The sequence below is a fragment of the Muscardinus avellanarius genome (genome assembly GCF_963383645.1).
Source record: "Muscardinus avellanarius genome assembly, chromosome: 4".
Classification (NCBI taxonomy): Eukaryota; Metazoa; Chordata; class Mammalia; order Rodentia; family Gliridae; genus Muscardinus; species Muscardinus avellanarius.
The window spans coordinates 109305194-109322099 of record NC_137789.1 but is presented as its reverse complement, the minus strand read 5'-3'; the positions used below and the strand labels follow the sequence as shown (position 1 = coordinate 109322099).

Here is a 16906-nt window from a genome sequence, read left to right as displayed (position 1 = left end):
TTCCAATAGGAGGTGATGACATTCTATATGGTTCCAGTGTCTGTCTCGTGGAGTTAGTTAAGGACCTAAAAGTAAGAGTAGCTGCTAAAGAGTATTTATCCCTCTTGACCTATGCCCACCTATCTAGAACAGAACCTCCAGGCAGTCTCCACTCCCTAGCAAATGACAGCATGTGTTTATATGGAAAACTCCAGGCACTGGGGAGCAAGATGGGGATCCCTACAAAGGACAAGCCACCGTCTCCCAGATGTCCCAGGGAAGGACTCCCTTGGACTCTCTGAATCTTCTTAATAACATTCCAGTAGTTCCGAAACCATGTGGCTGTAGGAAAAAGTAATAAAGCACATATATGGTGCTAATATAAACTGAAAGGATGTCAAAATCAAGCCAGTCACTGGGGTGGTCGCGCATCCTGTCTTTTGACACCATTGAGAGCTGGGCTGTTGTGTGTCGGGAACAGTGTGGTTCACAGCTCTCCCAGCACCTGTCATGTTGGTAGGAGATTTCTTTCCCACAAAAGACTATTATCAGGTACTTGGCTAGGAGGGCCCATAATGTGATCATACATTTACAGCCCATTTGTGTGATTTATAAGTCCAAATAGCCATTTAAAATCTCCAAATCAGGCTTTGTCAGGCAGCTCCTCTCCTTTGTCATCTACAAATCAAACCGTTATGTTTAAAGCCATAAATACTGGATGACTTCGATGCACAGCCCCAAAGCAGGTGTCCGAGACTTGCCAGTATCAAGTCAGATGGCTGGGATATTTATAAGCAGCATAGCCTGAAAATGTGCCTACTCCCAGCTTTCTCCAGCAGAATTGAGCTTTTCATATGACATTTCAGGTATATCTCCCAAACATAAACAAGATGTCAATGCAAGCGGTGCTGGATTATCTCTATACCAAGCAGTTGTCACCTAACTTGGACCTGGACCCGCTGGAACTAATTGCCTTGGCAAACAGATTCTGCCTGCCACACTTGGTTGCACTCTCAGGTAAGGCTGACGACTTGGGGCCATGTCTTGGCTGACGGTCATATTTATCAAAATCACTTTTAAACAAAAATAAGATTTCCAGGGAATTCAAATTGATCATCGCCTAAAATGAGGACTGAGGACTGTTTTTTGTTTTGGTTTGGTTTGGTTTTTGGTTTTTGTTTTTTGTTTTTTGCCATTCTGGGGATGGAAGCCAGGGGCATTCTACCTCCAAGCTACACCCCCAGCTCTATTTTTTTATTCTTTACTTTGAACAGGGTCTCATTGGGTTGCACAGGGCCTCACTAAGTAGTATCTGAGGCTGTCCACGAACCATGATCCTCCTGTCTCAGCCTCCCAAATGCTAGGATTACAAGCGTGCGCCACCATGCCCGGCAATGAGGACTGTTTTATGCCACTGATATAAACTGATCAAGTTTATCAGACAGCCCAATACAATTCAACAAATAGTTCTTAAGCGCTCATTTTGTAGTATGTGCTGTCCGGTGATACAGATATAAAGGTGAGCCCTGCCCCAGAGGTGGGAGCTGTCTGCAATGCTGAATCATTTGTCAGCCACAGAACTTGAAATAAAAATATCTTGTCAGCGTCATTCCATGATTTGTGCACAGACAATGTTTAAGGAAGAAGCAGTAGGTGCAGTGGCTAAGTATAGACTACAGAGCCAGATTGCCTGATCCCCCCTCCTGGCTGCACCATCTACTGGCGGGGCTGTTTGGTCCTTTATGTAACCTGTAGGTAACCTTGGCCCTCTATCTTACTTAGCTCGGTTTCTCTTAATGGGAATAATGTTATCTACATAGAGAAGATTAAATGAGTTAAAATATATAAAGTCCTTAAACAGTGTCTGGCACATAGTAAGCATTATGTAAGCGGTTTTCTTAAAGCTATTTTAGAAAATGTTCTGACACCGTCAGGTTCATTTTGAGGGGAAAGAAAAGGGAGATGTGGCTTAACTTCAAAACTCTCATCTGTAATTTCTAGTTTCGTTCAGCTGATAGGCTGAAGCAGGTCTATATAGGATATATACACTTAAATGCTTTTTTAAAATTTTTACACCTTCTGTCTCATTTGCCAAAGGCGTCAATTAGCAATCTGGGTGATTATTGCTGTATTTAGTTGATTCCTAAGACAGTGCCTGCTTTGTTCACCGGTCTCTCCCCTACACACAGAAAAGCGTACACACGTATTAGGCTCTCAATAAATATTTATTGAATAATTGAGTGAATAAAAATGAGCAAATGAACAAACCAGCCCATCCTATCTGTGCTTCACCTTCTGGCAATGACTTTAGCTAGAAAATTGATTTCTCTACCCTCCAGCTTCTCCTACACACAAACCAACAGGAGATCAAAGTCCTCTCTTGGCCCTACTTCTTCCCCAATTAAATAGAAAAAGAGTTGATGCATTACACTGAGATTTAAAAAAAAAAAAAAAAAGCTGTTTTAACCAATATACCTGGTCATAGGTCCAGTTTGAGTGAGTTATTTTTCTAATACTTAACTCTAGGAGGCTGCAGTGGGCAATTCCTTTCTTTAGAAATATGAATTCTAATCCGTGTAACTATCCACATGTTTTACAAGTATTTGTCCTTTGAGGATAAATTTTATTTTTGGGGACTGGCTAAAAGCAATTTGAGACCAAAGTCATCAAACAGTGTTTGTGATCAGTCTCAGAGTTGTGCCATTTTGGCTTCAATATTAAGTCTGGCTGTGATAAGATAGGATTGATTTCTCCATGAAATAAAAATTAACTGACCCAAAGAAAACTTCTTATGTGAACTCTAGACTTTTATATACAGTTAATATTGTTGTTAAATCCTCCAGTTACTATAATAATTATTTAATATATGGCTTCCCACAATGATTCCCTTTAATCATTATAGCATTCAGTGGGTGCTTTTCAGTGTAGAGTGTTTTGAATATCTTTATATACTATTTAAAACTCAGTTTCCGGGATGAAAATGCCTTCCAAGCCAGTATTAAGAAATGTTACAAGTTGCTTAAAATTAAATAGCCCAGATAACTTCTCTGGGAAATTTAGTTCCAAATTGTTCTGTTTATCAGTCCAGCTGAAGAGGGTTGTGTCCAAGATTCTGTACCAGATACCACACTGACCAGATAAAAGCATGCTAACAAGGACATAAAGCCGGAGCAGAAAGTCAGCCTGATTTGGGTAGTGCAGAGTGTAGACCAGAAGTAATTCAGGCTTGGTTCCAGACCCACAGACCAATGCCATAGAGCAAATATCATAATAAAGTGAGTCACATGAAAATTTTGGTTTCCCAGTGAATAATAAAGTTATGCTTACACTATCCTGTAGTACATTAAGTGTGAAAGAGCACTGCACCTAAAAAATACGTACCTCATGAAAAAATATTTTATTGCTAAAAAAAATACTATAATCTGAGCCTTCAGCTAGTGATAAACTTTTTGCTGGCAGAAGGTCTTGCCTCAGTTTTAATGGTTGCTGGCTGAGTAAGGTGTGTGGTGCTAAAGGTCAGAGTGGCTGTGGCAGTTGTTTTTTTTAATTTTTAATTTTTTTTCCTGGTCCTATTATTTATTTATTTTATTTTATTTTATTTTTTTATTGGTGCACTGTATTCATACATCATAGTGGGATACAAACTTTGTAGACATACATGCACACATCGCCCAGTCAGCCCCCACCCGATCCCCACCCCATTCTTTCCCCATCCCTCCCTCCCATGCTTGGCTTAGTGGTTGACATCTAGTATTATAGCAATTTATCCAAAATTAAAAATGATAATCTCACATAACAGTTTCATTTGTCTGATACCAAGCTTTTGATGATTAAAGATAACATTTCAATATTTCTTTTTACTTTCTTTCTTACCAGAGAATATTTTTTTCTATTTTTTTAGGGGAAACTATCATATATTTATATATTTATTTTTCAGAAAAAAATCTATCCTAATATGAAATATGGACTCTAGATACCCAAAACGATCTTGAAAAAGAACAAAGCTAGAAGATATATATTTTCTGATTTCAAACCATATAAAGCTACAATAATTGAAACAGTGTAGTACTATTCTAAAGGCAGATATATAAACCATTGGAGTTAAATAAAAGCCTAGAGCTAAATTCTTCCCTATATTGTCAAGTTATTTTTGACAAGGTTTCCACGAACATTTGGTGGTGGAAATAATAATCTTTTAACTAAATATTGTTGAAAAATAATAATTACATGGAAAAGAATAAAATTGGACCCTTACCTAATCCCATATACAAATATTAACTCAAAATAGATAAAAGACCTAAATATAAATCTTAAGACTATAAACTTTTAGGAGAAAATCTGGGTCATAAAACCTCACAACATTAAAATTGGCAGTGATTTCTTGGATATGATTTCAATGGCACAGGCAACAGAAGAGTATACAAACTCCCTAAGAAATAAAAAAATATTGTATATCCAAAGACAATGTAAACAGAGTTAACAGTTACTAATAGAATGGGATAAAATATTTCCAAATGCTATATCTGAAGGTATATTAATATTCCAACTAGAAATCCTAAAAATTAACAACAATAAAGGCAAACAATACCATTTAGAGATAGGTAAAAGACTAACATAAGTAATGAATCTCCACAGATAACCAATCTTAGTTGTCTGTTGGATGGAAAATCTTGTTTCTCTGGTTCTGGTGTGTGTTACCTATTTCTTCTTTGTAGTTAATCTCTTTGAGTATTTTCTCTAGTGCTGGTTTTGAAGACATAAATTCCTTCAGTTTCTGTTTGTCATGGAAGCTTCTTATTTCTCCATCTAATTTGATAGAAAGTTTTGCTGGGTAGGAAATTTTTGGCTGGAAGTTGTTTTCTTTCAGAGTTTTGAATATGTTACTCCAAGCCCTTCTGGCTCTCATGACTTGGTTTGGGAAGTCCGGAGTGATTCTAATTGGTTTGCCTCTGAATGTCACTTGGTCCTTTGTTTTTGTTGCCTTTAAGATTCTCTGCTTGGCTTCCACATTGGTCATTTTGACAATTATGTGGCGTGGGGATCCTCTTCTCCGATCCTGTCTAAAGGGAGTTCTATAAGTTTCCTGGACCTGTGTATCAACCTCTTGCTCTATGTTTGGAAAATTTTCTGCTATTACTTCCTTGAAGAGATTGTTGATCCCTTTGGTTTCACTTTCTTTTCCCTCCTCTATTCCAATTATTTCTTAGGTTAGCTCTCTTAAAATGGGCCCATATTTCTTCAATATCAGATTCCTGCTGTCGGATATTTTTTCCTAGATTAGAAACTATGCGTTCATTTTTGGAATGATCATCTTCTAAGAGCGAGATTCTGTTCTCCATGTGGTCTAATCGGTTGCTTGTGCTTTGAATTGAGGCCTTTACTTCATTAATTGCATCCTTTATCTCTTTTTGGCTCTCTCTGAGTTCTTTTCTAAGCACCTCTATTATTTCTTCATTTATTTTCCTGATTTGATCTCTGATTTTCTGTTTTATCGGGCTCTGATGTTGTGGGGTTGTGGGCATTCATTGCTCCAGTATTATTCCTCTTTCCCATGATTTTGGAAGTTTGTGCCTTCTCTGGGTTCTTCCCTCGGGTCACTATGACTTCGCTTAAGGTGTTCTGGATCTCAAGTCAGTAGTATCTCAGACCCCACTACTCCTTTACTGGGTTGTATCACAGATTCTCTGACCCAGAGAGTCGATAGAGGCTGCTTTAGACTGTGGGGGGTGCCAGGTTGCACGTTCTCCTATAGTGTGATATCTCTGCCACCGCCCCTCCCCCACTGGGTCAAGTCCCAGAGAGTACAGTACTGGGATTTCTCCTCTGTGGCCCGCAATTTGACTCACCGTTCTTGAGTACGCAGATGTAGCTGTACTGGACTCGGTGAATTCTCTGCTGCTGCCACCGGTGGCAATATGGCGCCGCTGCTACACCCTCGGCCGTGAGGCTGGCGTATTTCTTCTTGGTTTTGAGTTCCACTCTGAATCCCTACAGCGTGTGCTGAGCTCAGCCACTCGGAGCTTTATATGCTCCCTGCGCCGAGAAATCCCGCCTGGCTGTTCCGCAGCGGCTCACCTCGGCTTGCTGTAGCCGTCCAGTGAACTCGCCGCTGCCGCCGGCAGTATGGCGCTGCTGCCACATCCTTGGGCGTGAGGCAGTGTATCTCCTCTGTGGCTCTGAGCTCTGTTCTCAGTCCGCTTTCTCTCTGGAGCCTGGTGATTTTTTTTTCTGGTGATGGTGTTTTCTGGCTATGAAAGTCGCTGATTTTGTGGTAATGGATATTGGTTGTTAGCGGGGCTCTTAAGCCCCGCTTTTCTCGGTCGCCATCTTCCCGGAAGTCTCTAATTTTTAATTTTTATTTTTTGTAAGTGGAACATATTGAAAGTGGTATACATTTAGATTGTGCTTCGTGCCCTTCCCCCTCCATTTCCCTTCCCCCCTCCCAATAGAGAGTGTCCAGGTTAACCATGTTGTATTTATACTATTACACATATTCATATGTAGCTCCTCCATTGATCAACCTCAGCTTTCTTCCTCTCCTATCCTTCCATTCTAGCTTTGCTGAGATTTCCCCTCCATCATCTGGAGTCCCTCTTGTATTACCACTACTCCCTAGCTTGGGCATATTAGAGAAAACATATGTCCCTTCTCTTTCTGTGCTTGACTAATCTCACTTAACATAATGTTCTCCAGTTCCTTCCATCTTCTTTCAAATGCTATTATTTTATTCTTCTTTATAGCTGAATAGAATTCCATTGTGTGTATTTCCCATAATTTTGCAATCCATTCGCCTGCTGCATCAATTGACCATTTTGGAAAATATTTTCCTGTAGCATGTGTTGTTGTTTGATAGCCTTTAACCCACAGTAGAACTTCTTCCAGAACTGAAGTCGGTACTCCCAAACCCTAATGCCTCTTTACCACTAAGTTCATGTAGTATTCTAAATATGTTGCCATTTCAGTGATGTGCACAGCACTCTGACTGGTAGTAGTTTCTGTCAAGAAACCACTTTGCTTATCAGTAAGGAGAAACTCACTTTAGATTCTCGTTCTCTTGCTATTTCTACCATGTTTGTAGTTATTTCTTCCACTGAAGTCTCGAACCCCTCAAAGTCATCCATAAAGTTGGAATCAACATCTTCTTTCAAACTGCTGTTGATGTTGCTATTTTAACCTCCTTCCATGAGTCCTGAATGTTCTTAATCACATCTAGAATGAGGAGTCCTTTCTAGAATATTTCAGTTTATTTAGCCTCGATCTATAAGAGGAACCCCATCTATGGCAGCCGTCTGTAGCTTACAAAACACATTTCTTAAATAACATAAAAATTTGCTTTACTCTTTGATCCATAGACTGCAGAATGGATGTTGTGTTGATCATGAAAATGACCATTAATCTGGTTGTTTATGTCCATTAGAGCTCTTTAGTGGCCAGGTACATCGCCAGTGAGCAGTCATACTTTGAAGGAATATTTTTTCTAAATAGTAGGTCTCAACAGCAGTCTCAAAGTACTCAGGAAACTGCTGTGAACAGATGTGCTATCATCCAGGCTTCGCTGTTTCAACTCTAGAGGACAGGCGGAGCAGTTTTAGTACAGTTCCTAAAAGCCTTATAATTTTTGTATTGGCGAGTGAGCACTGGCTTCACTGTAATCACTAGTTGCACTTTAGCTTCTAAGAAGGGTCACCTTGTCCTTTGAAGCTTCGAAGTCAGGCATCCTTGTCTCCTCTTTAGCTATTAAAGTTCTTGATGGCATCTTCGTCTGACATAAAGCCGTCCTAGCTACATTGGAACTCTGTTGTTCAATGGAGCCAACTTTGTGAGTGCTCTCAACTGGCTCCCTCTGGATAACTTGGATAAGTTGCTGCAGTTCCATCGTGCCCTTTTATATTATGGAGATGCCTTCTTTCTATGCTAGCTTCAAACTGCACTTCTGCAGCTTCCTCACCTCTGAGTCTCACAGAGCTGAAGAGTTAGGACCCTGTTTTAGGCTTTGACAAAGGAGAATGTTGAGGCTGGTGAGGTCTTCTCTCCAGACCACTAAAACTCTCCAGATTAGTATTAAGGCTTTGTTCCTTTCTTATCATTCATGCATTCACTGGAGTAGAACTTTCAATTTCCTTCAAAATTTTTTTTTTTCATTCACAACTTGACTATTTGGCAGAGGCCAGCTTTTGGGCTCCCCTAGTTTTTGACACGCCTTCGTCACTAAACTGAGTCATTTCTAGCTTTTGATTTAAAGTGAGAGACATGTTATTTTTCCTTTCACTTGAACGTTTAGAAGCCTTTGTAGGGTTATCAATTGGCCTAATTTTAATATTGCTTTGTCTCAGAGAATAAAGAGAGGGGAAAGAAACTGGTCAGTGGAGCAGTCTGAACACACACATTTATCAATTAGGGTCACCATCTTCTGTGCTCTCAGTCTGAGCTGCCCAAAACAATTACAATAGTAACATCAAAGATGACTGATCACAAATCGCCACAACAGATATAAAAATGAGTTCCATGTAGTGGTGCACACCTGTAATCCTGGTGCTTGGGAGACTGAGACAGGAAGACCCCAGGTTCAAGACCTGCCTCAGTGACTTAGTGAGATTCTCAACAACCTAGCGAGACACTGTTTCAAAAAACTTAATAAAAAGCTGAAGGTGTAGCTCAGAGGTAAAAAAAAAAAAATACCCCTAGATTCAGTCTCCAATACCATACACACACACACACACACACACACACACACACACACACACTAATGATGAAAAATTTGAAACATTCTGAGAATTACCACAGTGAGACGATGCTTTTGGGAAAATGGTACCAATCGACTTGTTTGACACAGGGTGGCCACACACCTTTAATTTGTAAAATTCACAGTATCTGCAAAGGGCCATAAAGTAAAGCACAATCCAATGAGGTATGCCTGTCCACTGGGTTAGAAGAACAAGAACAGTGCTAGACAAGCCATCAGTACCAAGGAGCTAAAGTGCTGGGCCAAGACTGTATGCACACATGGCATCCCAGAGCCAGGAGACGGCCCACCCAGGCAGGAAACAACTCAACCTCAGAAACACAACTTAAACTCAGCTCACAAGATTTGGACATAAGCTCCTGTATTTGTCAGCTTTGTGTTGCCGTGACCAAACAACTTTACATGAAACAACTTAAAAAAGGAGCATTATTTTTGGCTCACGGTTTCAGAGGTCTGGTCCATGGTCATCGGGCTCCATTGCTCTGGGCCTGAGATGAGGCAGGACACATGGCAGAAGGGCTTGGCAGAGGAAAGCCTCTCAGAACCCAGCAGCCAGGAAGCAGAGAGAGCAAGAGGGAAAGGAGCCCCCAAGGGAGATAAGCCCTTCCCAGGCATGTAGCCCCCCACTGAGCTCCCACCTCCAGAAGGCTATTCAGACCTCAATGGATTAGCCCACTGATGATATCACAGCCCATATGATCCAACCACGTCCCAAAAGGAGCACCCCTGAACACACGAGGCTTTGGGGTGAGACATTCCAGGTTCAAACCATAACAGCTCCCAAACAGAAATGACTCCCCAACTGGATTTTGGTTACTTTAAACTGAAGTTCTCCTATGTCTTTATAATCCAAAAGGTTTAACAATATGTCAGTCATCTGCAGCTGTTGAGACAGACATTTGTATTCACATTTTTAATTCCACAAATAGACTGATTCCTCTGTCACTCAGTCTCTTCCCTGCCAGAGGTTATTAAGGGCTACCGCATGTGAGTAGGGAAACTGTCCAACAGCTTCGTGTCTAGAGGTGAGAGACTGTCCAGAGACACACCATCCAGCAGAACTGTCTTGCAGTGATGGAATGTCCTCCGTCTGCATGTCCCATGCAGTGGGCACGCTGAGCTGTTGAGCACTTACTGTGGCTAGTATGGCCGAGGAACTGAACTTTTAATTTTAGTATTAATTAATGTAAGATCATATAGTCTCACATGGCCAGTTACCACCCTGGTCTAGAGGAGTCTGGCTCTTTCCAAAGCACACACACACAAAAAAAAATCCCCAGAGATGTTGGTGCAGTGGTTAGAGCCCAGAACTTAGAATAATGGGAGGCCACATGTCAGAAATGACCCTAGATTCAGTTCAGATGGCAACCCCTAACTGTGTCCCACATTTCCTGGCTTCATAGGTGGCCCCAGATCAAGCCCTTCCAGGTAAGGCATCTGGCTGCAGAGCAGAGTTTAACATTCTCCTGTCCCTCTCTTCCCCAGAGCACCATGCTGTTGAGGAGCTGACCAAGGCGGCAGTGAGCGGCGTGGGCATTGATGGGGAGGTGCTCTCGTGTTTGGAATTGGCCCAGGTTTGCAACAGCTTCCTTCCCACCCCTTAAGTGTGTCCTCCCAGTTCATTTAGCGTTGATCAAACATTCCACTGCTGCATCTGTCTAAATAAAGATGTCACCACCGAGTCACAGAGGCCCCCTGTGTACACGGAGAAGATCTGAGAGTTTTACGTTGCAGGCACCATTCAGCCTGCTGGGTTTGGTTTGATAAAACAACAAGGACCCCGCCCCGCCCCGCCCCCCCACCCACCAGTGCCCTTGTTCCCTAAGGCACTGACTTCACAGAGGACCACAGGGGCAGACGAGATGGGATGCTTTTGCCTCTCTCCCTTCTTCAAATTTATTTAGCCAAGAAGCGTTTCTAGTATTCCACGAAGCCCTGTTATACCCCACCCCCCCTTCAGTGAAGAGCTCACTGAAGCTCTCCTGGACTTTCCACAAATTAATATTTACAATTATCAATACCCACCATCCCGATACACACTGACCCTCTTCTTCCAGGAAAGGCCCCAAATCCAGCATCTGCTCTGTCTTCAAATAACAAGGCACAAAGCTAACTCTGCCTGCTCACCCATCTGAAAGGGGAGTGGTGGCGCCCAACCTCCTAGCCTTACCCATTCTTGTAAAAACCAAGTAGGAGAGAATGTCCAAGAAAAAGGCCCGAGGAATGAGTCCCTGGTGGCGCAAGTCACATGGGCAGCTGGGAGGCACCAGTCCTTGGCACCGGTCCTTGGCCTTGCCCTCCGTGGGGATGAAGAAGGAGCTCCGCAGACTTCTCCTCTTCTTGTCTGCCTTCTTTCTCTCCCTGTCAGCAGGGCAGTGGCTAACTAAGTCGTAGGTCAGGCACTTTATTTTTTTTAATTTTTTAATTTTTTTTTTCATTTTTTGGTGGTACTGGGGTACTGGGGTTCCTGGAAGCCCGTCTACCTCCGGGCTACACCCCCAGACCTATTTTATAGGTTTTTATTTATACAGACCTATTTTATAGGTTTTATTTGGAAACAGGGTCTCTTAAACCAGCTCGGCTGGCTTCGAACCTGCGTGATCTCTGGTCTCCGCCTCCCAAGCGCGGGGATTACAAGCGTGCGCCACCACGCCCGGCCTGGTCAGGCACTTTAAACCCAGCGCAGTCCAGAGGGAGGAAGGGGGCAGCAAAGCAAGTGTTGCTCAGGACATGCAGTTGCGGCCATAGAAGGCGGCTCAGCTTCAAAAGGAAAGAAAGCGGACCTTGAGTAGTAGCCTGTTCATTCTGATACTTGCTATTTTCTCCCCAAGTACCAGGCAGCCCCTTTGGCCCAGGACATGAACCTTACCAGCAGTGGATCCTGTGTCCTCAGGGCAGTCAGGCAGATGAAAGAAATAGACGCAAATGAATTAGGAAAGTCCCTTGTGAAAAACCATCTCATAGAGGTTACAGCACAAACCGAGCGCAAGCATCCACTGCAGTAAGAATTGCTAAGTTCCCATCCAACCCTGTTATCCACAGTTTGAAGTTTGGGTTTTTTTGAAATACTCCCAATTTGGGGGCAGCTTATAGTTTGGGCTCTGTCCAAAGACAAACGAAATGACTCTGTCCTAGATAGAAATGAAATGACTCAGAATAGCATTAGAACCTATCCACTTGAGGTAATAATTTGCACTTGTGTGTATCTGTCTGCTCTGCCTTCCCACCCTGCCCCTGCCCCTGCCCCCCCCCACACACACACCTTGCAAGTAAATAGGACTTTTTCTAAGCCCTGCCGAGCTTTAGCAGAGAGAGTTTAGGACAGTCTCCTTAGCTCGTCCCTTAGACCTTACGCCAGTGAGATGCTGGGAAGTGTTTAGTGGTTAGCTTGGAGGTAAGTGGGATCATGATCCGTTGCATTTCCCAAATCCTGTCATAAGAATATTCCCACCTCTGACCAGTTTTTACAATATGAAGTCACTGGACTCAGAGTAGGGAAGAAATTTGCATGAACACTGACTCTGGAACCGGCACAAGCCAATCTGGCTCTCCACTGTCCCAAACTTATTGTCAGAGAGACACAAAACATTGAGAGAAGCTGAAAACGCATACTGTATGGGGTTGTGATTTTCAGAGGCCCTTGAGGGGGCTTCTAAGAACCCCGACTTTTCTATTGCGCTTCACAATGGAGATACCTGCCACAGGGGAACTGCACTAGAGATTCCTGGACCTCAGCGGATCCCACCTGGCCAAAGAAACATCTGTTTGAGAAACTCAGGAGGTATAGGGTGTTCTGCCATGTCTTATAAGATAAAGAGAGGTAAGCTGTGCATTTGGGAGTGACCGGTCACTTTCAATCTCAGCTGCCTCAGCTGCCACCTCCCTGAGCATTTGCTTAGGAAAAAAATAAAAAGGAAGGGGTAGAAACCAGGCACATGATAGCATACCTGTAATCCCAGTACTTGGGAAGCTGAGTTGGAGAATTTCAGGAGGATCACAGGTTTGAGGACAACCTCAATGACTTAGTAGGACCCTGTCACAAAATAAAAAATAAGACTAGCAGTGTAGTTAAGAAATAGAACACCCCAAGTTCGTTTTCTAGAACACCCCCCATATGCACACAAACACAAGATAAAAAAGAAAGAAAAAGAAAAAGCAGTGGAGTATTTGGTCTCCCCCCCAATACTGCCCATACTCCATACCGCCTGCTCTCCTTACGTAACCAAAGGACAGGTATAGGACAGTCACACACTCTGCAGTCTCCTCTTTCGGGTCCTTGGCCCCAGCAAGCCGAGCTCTGACATGTGACACGGAGAATTCTGTTGCCGTGGCTTCCTTAAACAGGTGACACCGCTGCTGCTGGCTGGTGCCTTCCAGAGGGCACGGCCACTCATCACTCGAGGCCAGGTGGCAGGGGAGGGCAGGCATACTTTAAACTCCCTATGTGTCACAGCGATTATTTTGGGCACGTCTGTCACGGTGGTAGGGAAAGGTAAGGAGGAGTGTGCTGGCATAGGAGCCTGGGCCAAAGTCAAAACTGAGGTCAGAGCAAGAGCTTTACCAAGTTAGGTCTATGGGCCCTTTGGTCTCCACCCACCCCCAATGCGTACATACACACACACACACACACACACACACACGCACAACAGCTTCCAATATTTTTATAGTTTTGCCTTAGAAAATAGTCTGACCCCATTCTGGTTGCTTTTCTGCAGTTCCACAATGCCAACCAGCTGGCTGCCTGGTGTTTACACCATATCTGCACCAACTACAACAGTGTTTGTTCCAAGTTCCGCAAGGAAATCAAATCAAAATCTGCAGGTAAGATGGTCATGGGATCCCCCATTCTTCTAATCCTCACCTCTGATTAATGTATCTTCCCTCCCCACCTAGGGAGGGATCACCCTCCTCAGGCCCCTCAGCTCCTCAAAAGTCCTTTGCCTGGCAGTCACAAGGAGTTGGAGGTTGGGATGGTCTTTGGGGAACGAGTCACCTGGGGGATTGGGTGGGCTGGAGTTCAGGATGCCTTGCTGCAGAGCATGCCAAGGTTGCTGGCTCTCCCTTGTCTAGGGAGACATGCCTGGGAGCAAATGGTCCAGATTTTTTTTGCCCAGCTGCAGGACACACAGGCAAGAGTGTCTACCTCCCACAACTTTAGCATCACCATCTGCAGACAGTCCTACTCTCAGTCTCTGGTGCAAGAAGCTGTTGAGAGGATGTCTGAGATGCATTAAGCACATTTGGTGACGCCGGAGAGGAGTCATCCACCCATCTTTTCTTCCCCAGACAACCAGGAGTACTTTGAGCGGCACCGCTGGCCCCCCGTGTGGTACCTGAAGGAGGAAGACCACTACCAGCGAGTGAAAAGGGAGCGAGAGAAGGAAGACATTGCACTAAATAAACATCACTCTAGGCGAAAGTGGTGCTTCTGGAATTCATCTCCAGCAGTTGCCTGAATAGGAAAAAGAAAAAACAATCAGTAATCTGAGATACCACTTCTAAAGGCACTACTGTAAAATTAGTCTTCTTCTTAGAGATGTGATGCAGTTCAGGTTTCAGGCACTGACCTTCCTCCACTTTTGTGCATTTATCTTTGTTAGGATCAAAGCACAAGCTCACCATCAATGAGCCTGGACAGAAAGGGAAGCTGACTCTCACTGCATTCCTTAAACTGATACCTATATATTTTGTTGTTGTTGTTGTTGTTGGGAGGCTTAATAAACTTTAGTCCGTTATTTTCTTTCTTTTTATACAAAGAAAAAAATCCAGCTTTCATGTTTCAGATTCCAAATTGGAAACTATTTTTATATGGTCTCTTGTATTTTGTTGAAATGAGAATACTATGTATTGCTTTATTTTACAGGCCACACACTGACCATGACGTCGCCCTGTGATTCTCTTGGCCCTCATGACTGCCGAGCATGATTACATGATTAGAGGGTTGTTCTTTTGTTGTGAAGTAAAGGGTTGAACTGAAATATACACACACACACACACACACACACACACACACACACACATACACAGAGTGCAAGTTGAAAGTGCTTAATCTTTGTTCTGCAGAATAACATCGGCATAATTACCAACTCAACTCCAAGAATGTGTATTTACAATATTTGCTGTGTAAGTGCTAGTAATTATATGGTTATATGTGCCATGTAAAATATGGTGATAGCAAATATGCTGTTGTTTAAAATGTCTAGATTCAAGAGGATAATCTTTATAATCATTAGAAGGGCTTATTACATCCCAGCATTCTCCAGGGCAAACTCGCTGGTGGACACGAATACATAAGCTACCATTAGCGCGCTGGTGTTTGGATTGCAGTGTGAGGGTTTGTGTCTCCCAGTATTTCTTGATTTTGCCATGCATCTGCACCAGGCTCTCTGCTGACTTGAATCGAGGTGGGCAAGGGGAAAGGTCCCCTGGCTCTGCCCACCGTCTGCAGGTGTGTTGCATCGCACCACCAGAAACAGGCTTCCTCAGGTCTTTCACCTGTGGCCAACGTCATTTTGTAAGACATATTTTTAACTCTTCCCAGGGAAAATTCACATTGCTGCAGATTTAGCTAAGGCAAACCACCCATTCCTGCCACAGTTGAGCAGGGCCTATGAAAGCACCAAGCTAGAGGTTGGGTTCCTGGTTGCCTTCTCCAACCCAGAAAGGAATCTAATCCCAAGAGTCTAGGAAATGGTGCTATTGTGAGTTAGTTTGACCCTTGGTCCTTCTGAGTTTTCAGTGTTAAACGGAAAGTGTAGAGCAGGGTAGCTTTCGAGAGGCAGGCAATATCGCTTCTCTGTAAATTAAAGCGTTACAGCACTCGCTGAAGAGCATTGTGAGGCCACAGTTCCGTGCCTGCTGTGGACTGTCGTGTGACGGGAACAGGGGCTCATCCGCTCTGGAGGTCAACTGACTGATGCTAAGGGCTGTTGGTTTTGTTTTTAATATTTTCCCTAGCTTTTCTGAAGATTGAAAAGACACAGTTGAGTCCAAACGTCAGTGTTGACAGCCGTGCGCATTTAAAACCCTATCTAGATTACAGGTGGGCAGTGGAAACACACCAGCTGCAAGATCTTAGAGAGGCCCACAAAGGCATCACCCTCTCCCATGAACGAGGGGCAGCGGTGTAGGGATGTTGATAAATGCATCCACCTTAAGTGTTTTAATAGTGTTATAAATCATTAATAGAAGGAGAAAGGAGACTGAAGGAGGGATAAGTGTCAAGGCTCAAGGAGAATTGGCATGCATCCCATCATAGAAAAATAGAGGTTGAGTTTTCAGTGAGTAGTTGTAGTTGAATTTATGCAACCAAAGCTCTATTTGATTGTAATCTTGCCAAAATGTAATGGACATAATAAATGAACATGGGGTATAAGCAATAATATCCACTAGTAGTGTTATCAGCTACTATAACCAACTGGCTGGTTCATTTGGTTGATGCTGATTATGGCCTTTAACCATGGTGGTTTGTTTCATGTTTTTTATTTCACAAAAAAAGCCAATAAAACGGTTTAGTTACAACATGTCTCCAGTTTTGTTTTAAGGATTACCATCGTGTGTGTAATTTAATAGCTTTAAAAAAAAATAGCTGCCAGCACCTTGAAAGTTCTAGATCATGGGAGCTTGCATGCACTCCAATAACACAGCAATCTCGAAGGATTGTCATCTTTGTTTCAGGTGTCATTAGCAGAGATTTCAGGGCCATGTGGTCACTGAGGCAACCAGCCCTTTGCTCTTGGTTAATCCAGCTCTATCACTAGACATGATGCAGCCATGGGGGTTGGGGAGTAGCATTTATATCCTGGTAGAATAATTATATTCTGGATTTGAACAATTCTGCCAGCAGTTAAGTGAAAGGTCTGGATTGATGAAGTCTTTGCTTCAGAAGCAGATCAGAAAAAAACTTAAGGAAAATCTGCAAACAAACAATTCCTGGATGTCTGGGGGGTATAATGTAGATCTTTTTTTAATTTTTTTTTTTTTTTTTTTTTTTTTTTTGCGGGTCTGGGGATGGAACCCAAGGACATTCGACCTCCAAGCTACACTACCTGCCCTGTTTTGTTTGGTTGGTTGGTTGGGTTTTTTTGGTGGTACTGGGGATGGAACCCTTCTACCTCCAGGCTACACTCCCAGACCTATTTTATATTTTATTTGGAAACCGGGTCTCTTAAGCCAGCAAGACTG

General features: G+C 43.0%; 1 protein-coding gene across 1 annotated transcript in view; it reads left to right on the top strand.

The window, feature by feature from the left end:
- RHOBTB1 (Rho related BTB domain containing 1) overlaps positions 1 to 14178 on the top strand; it is a gene marked incomplete at both ends in the record, with an annotated part of 48273 nt that extends 34095 nt beyond the window's left edge. Inside the window, 4 exons of the mRNA XM_080693587.1 lie at positions 846 to 996; positions 10208 to 10296; positions 13438 to 13543; positions 14009 to 14178. Of these exons, the coding sequence (XP_080549713.1) occupies positions 846 to 996; positions 10208 to 10296; positions 13438 to 13543; positions 14009 to 14178 (516 nt within the window). The remainder of the gene's footprint in view (positions 1 to 845; positions 997 to 10207; positions 10297 to 13437; positions 13544 to 14008) is intronic.
- Positions 14179 to 16906: the final 2728 nt, after the last annotated feature.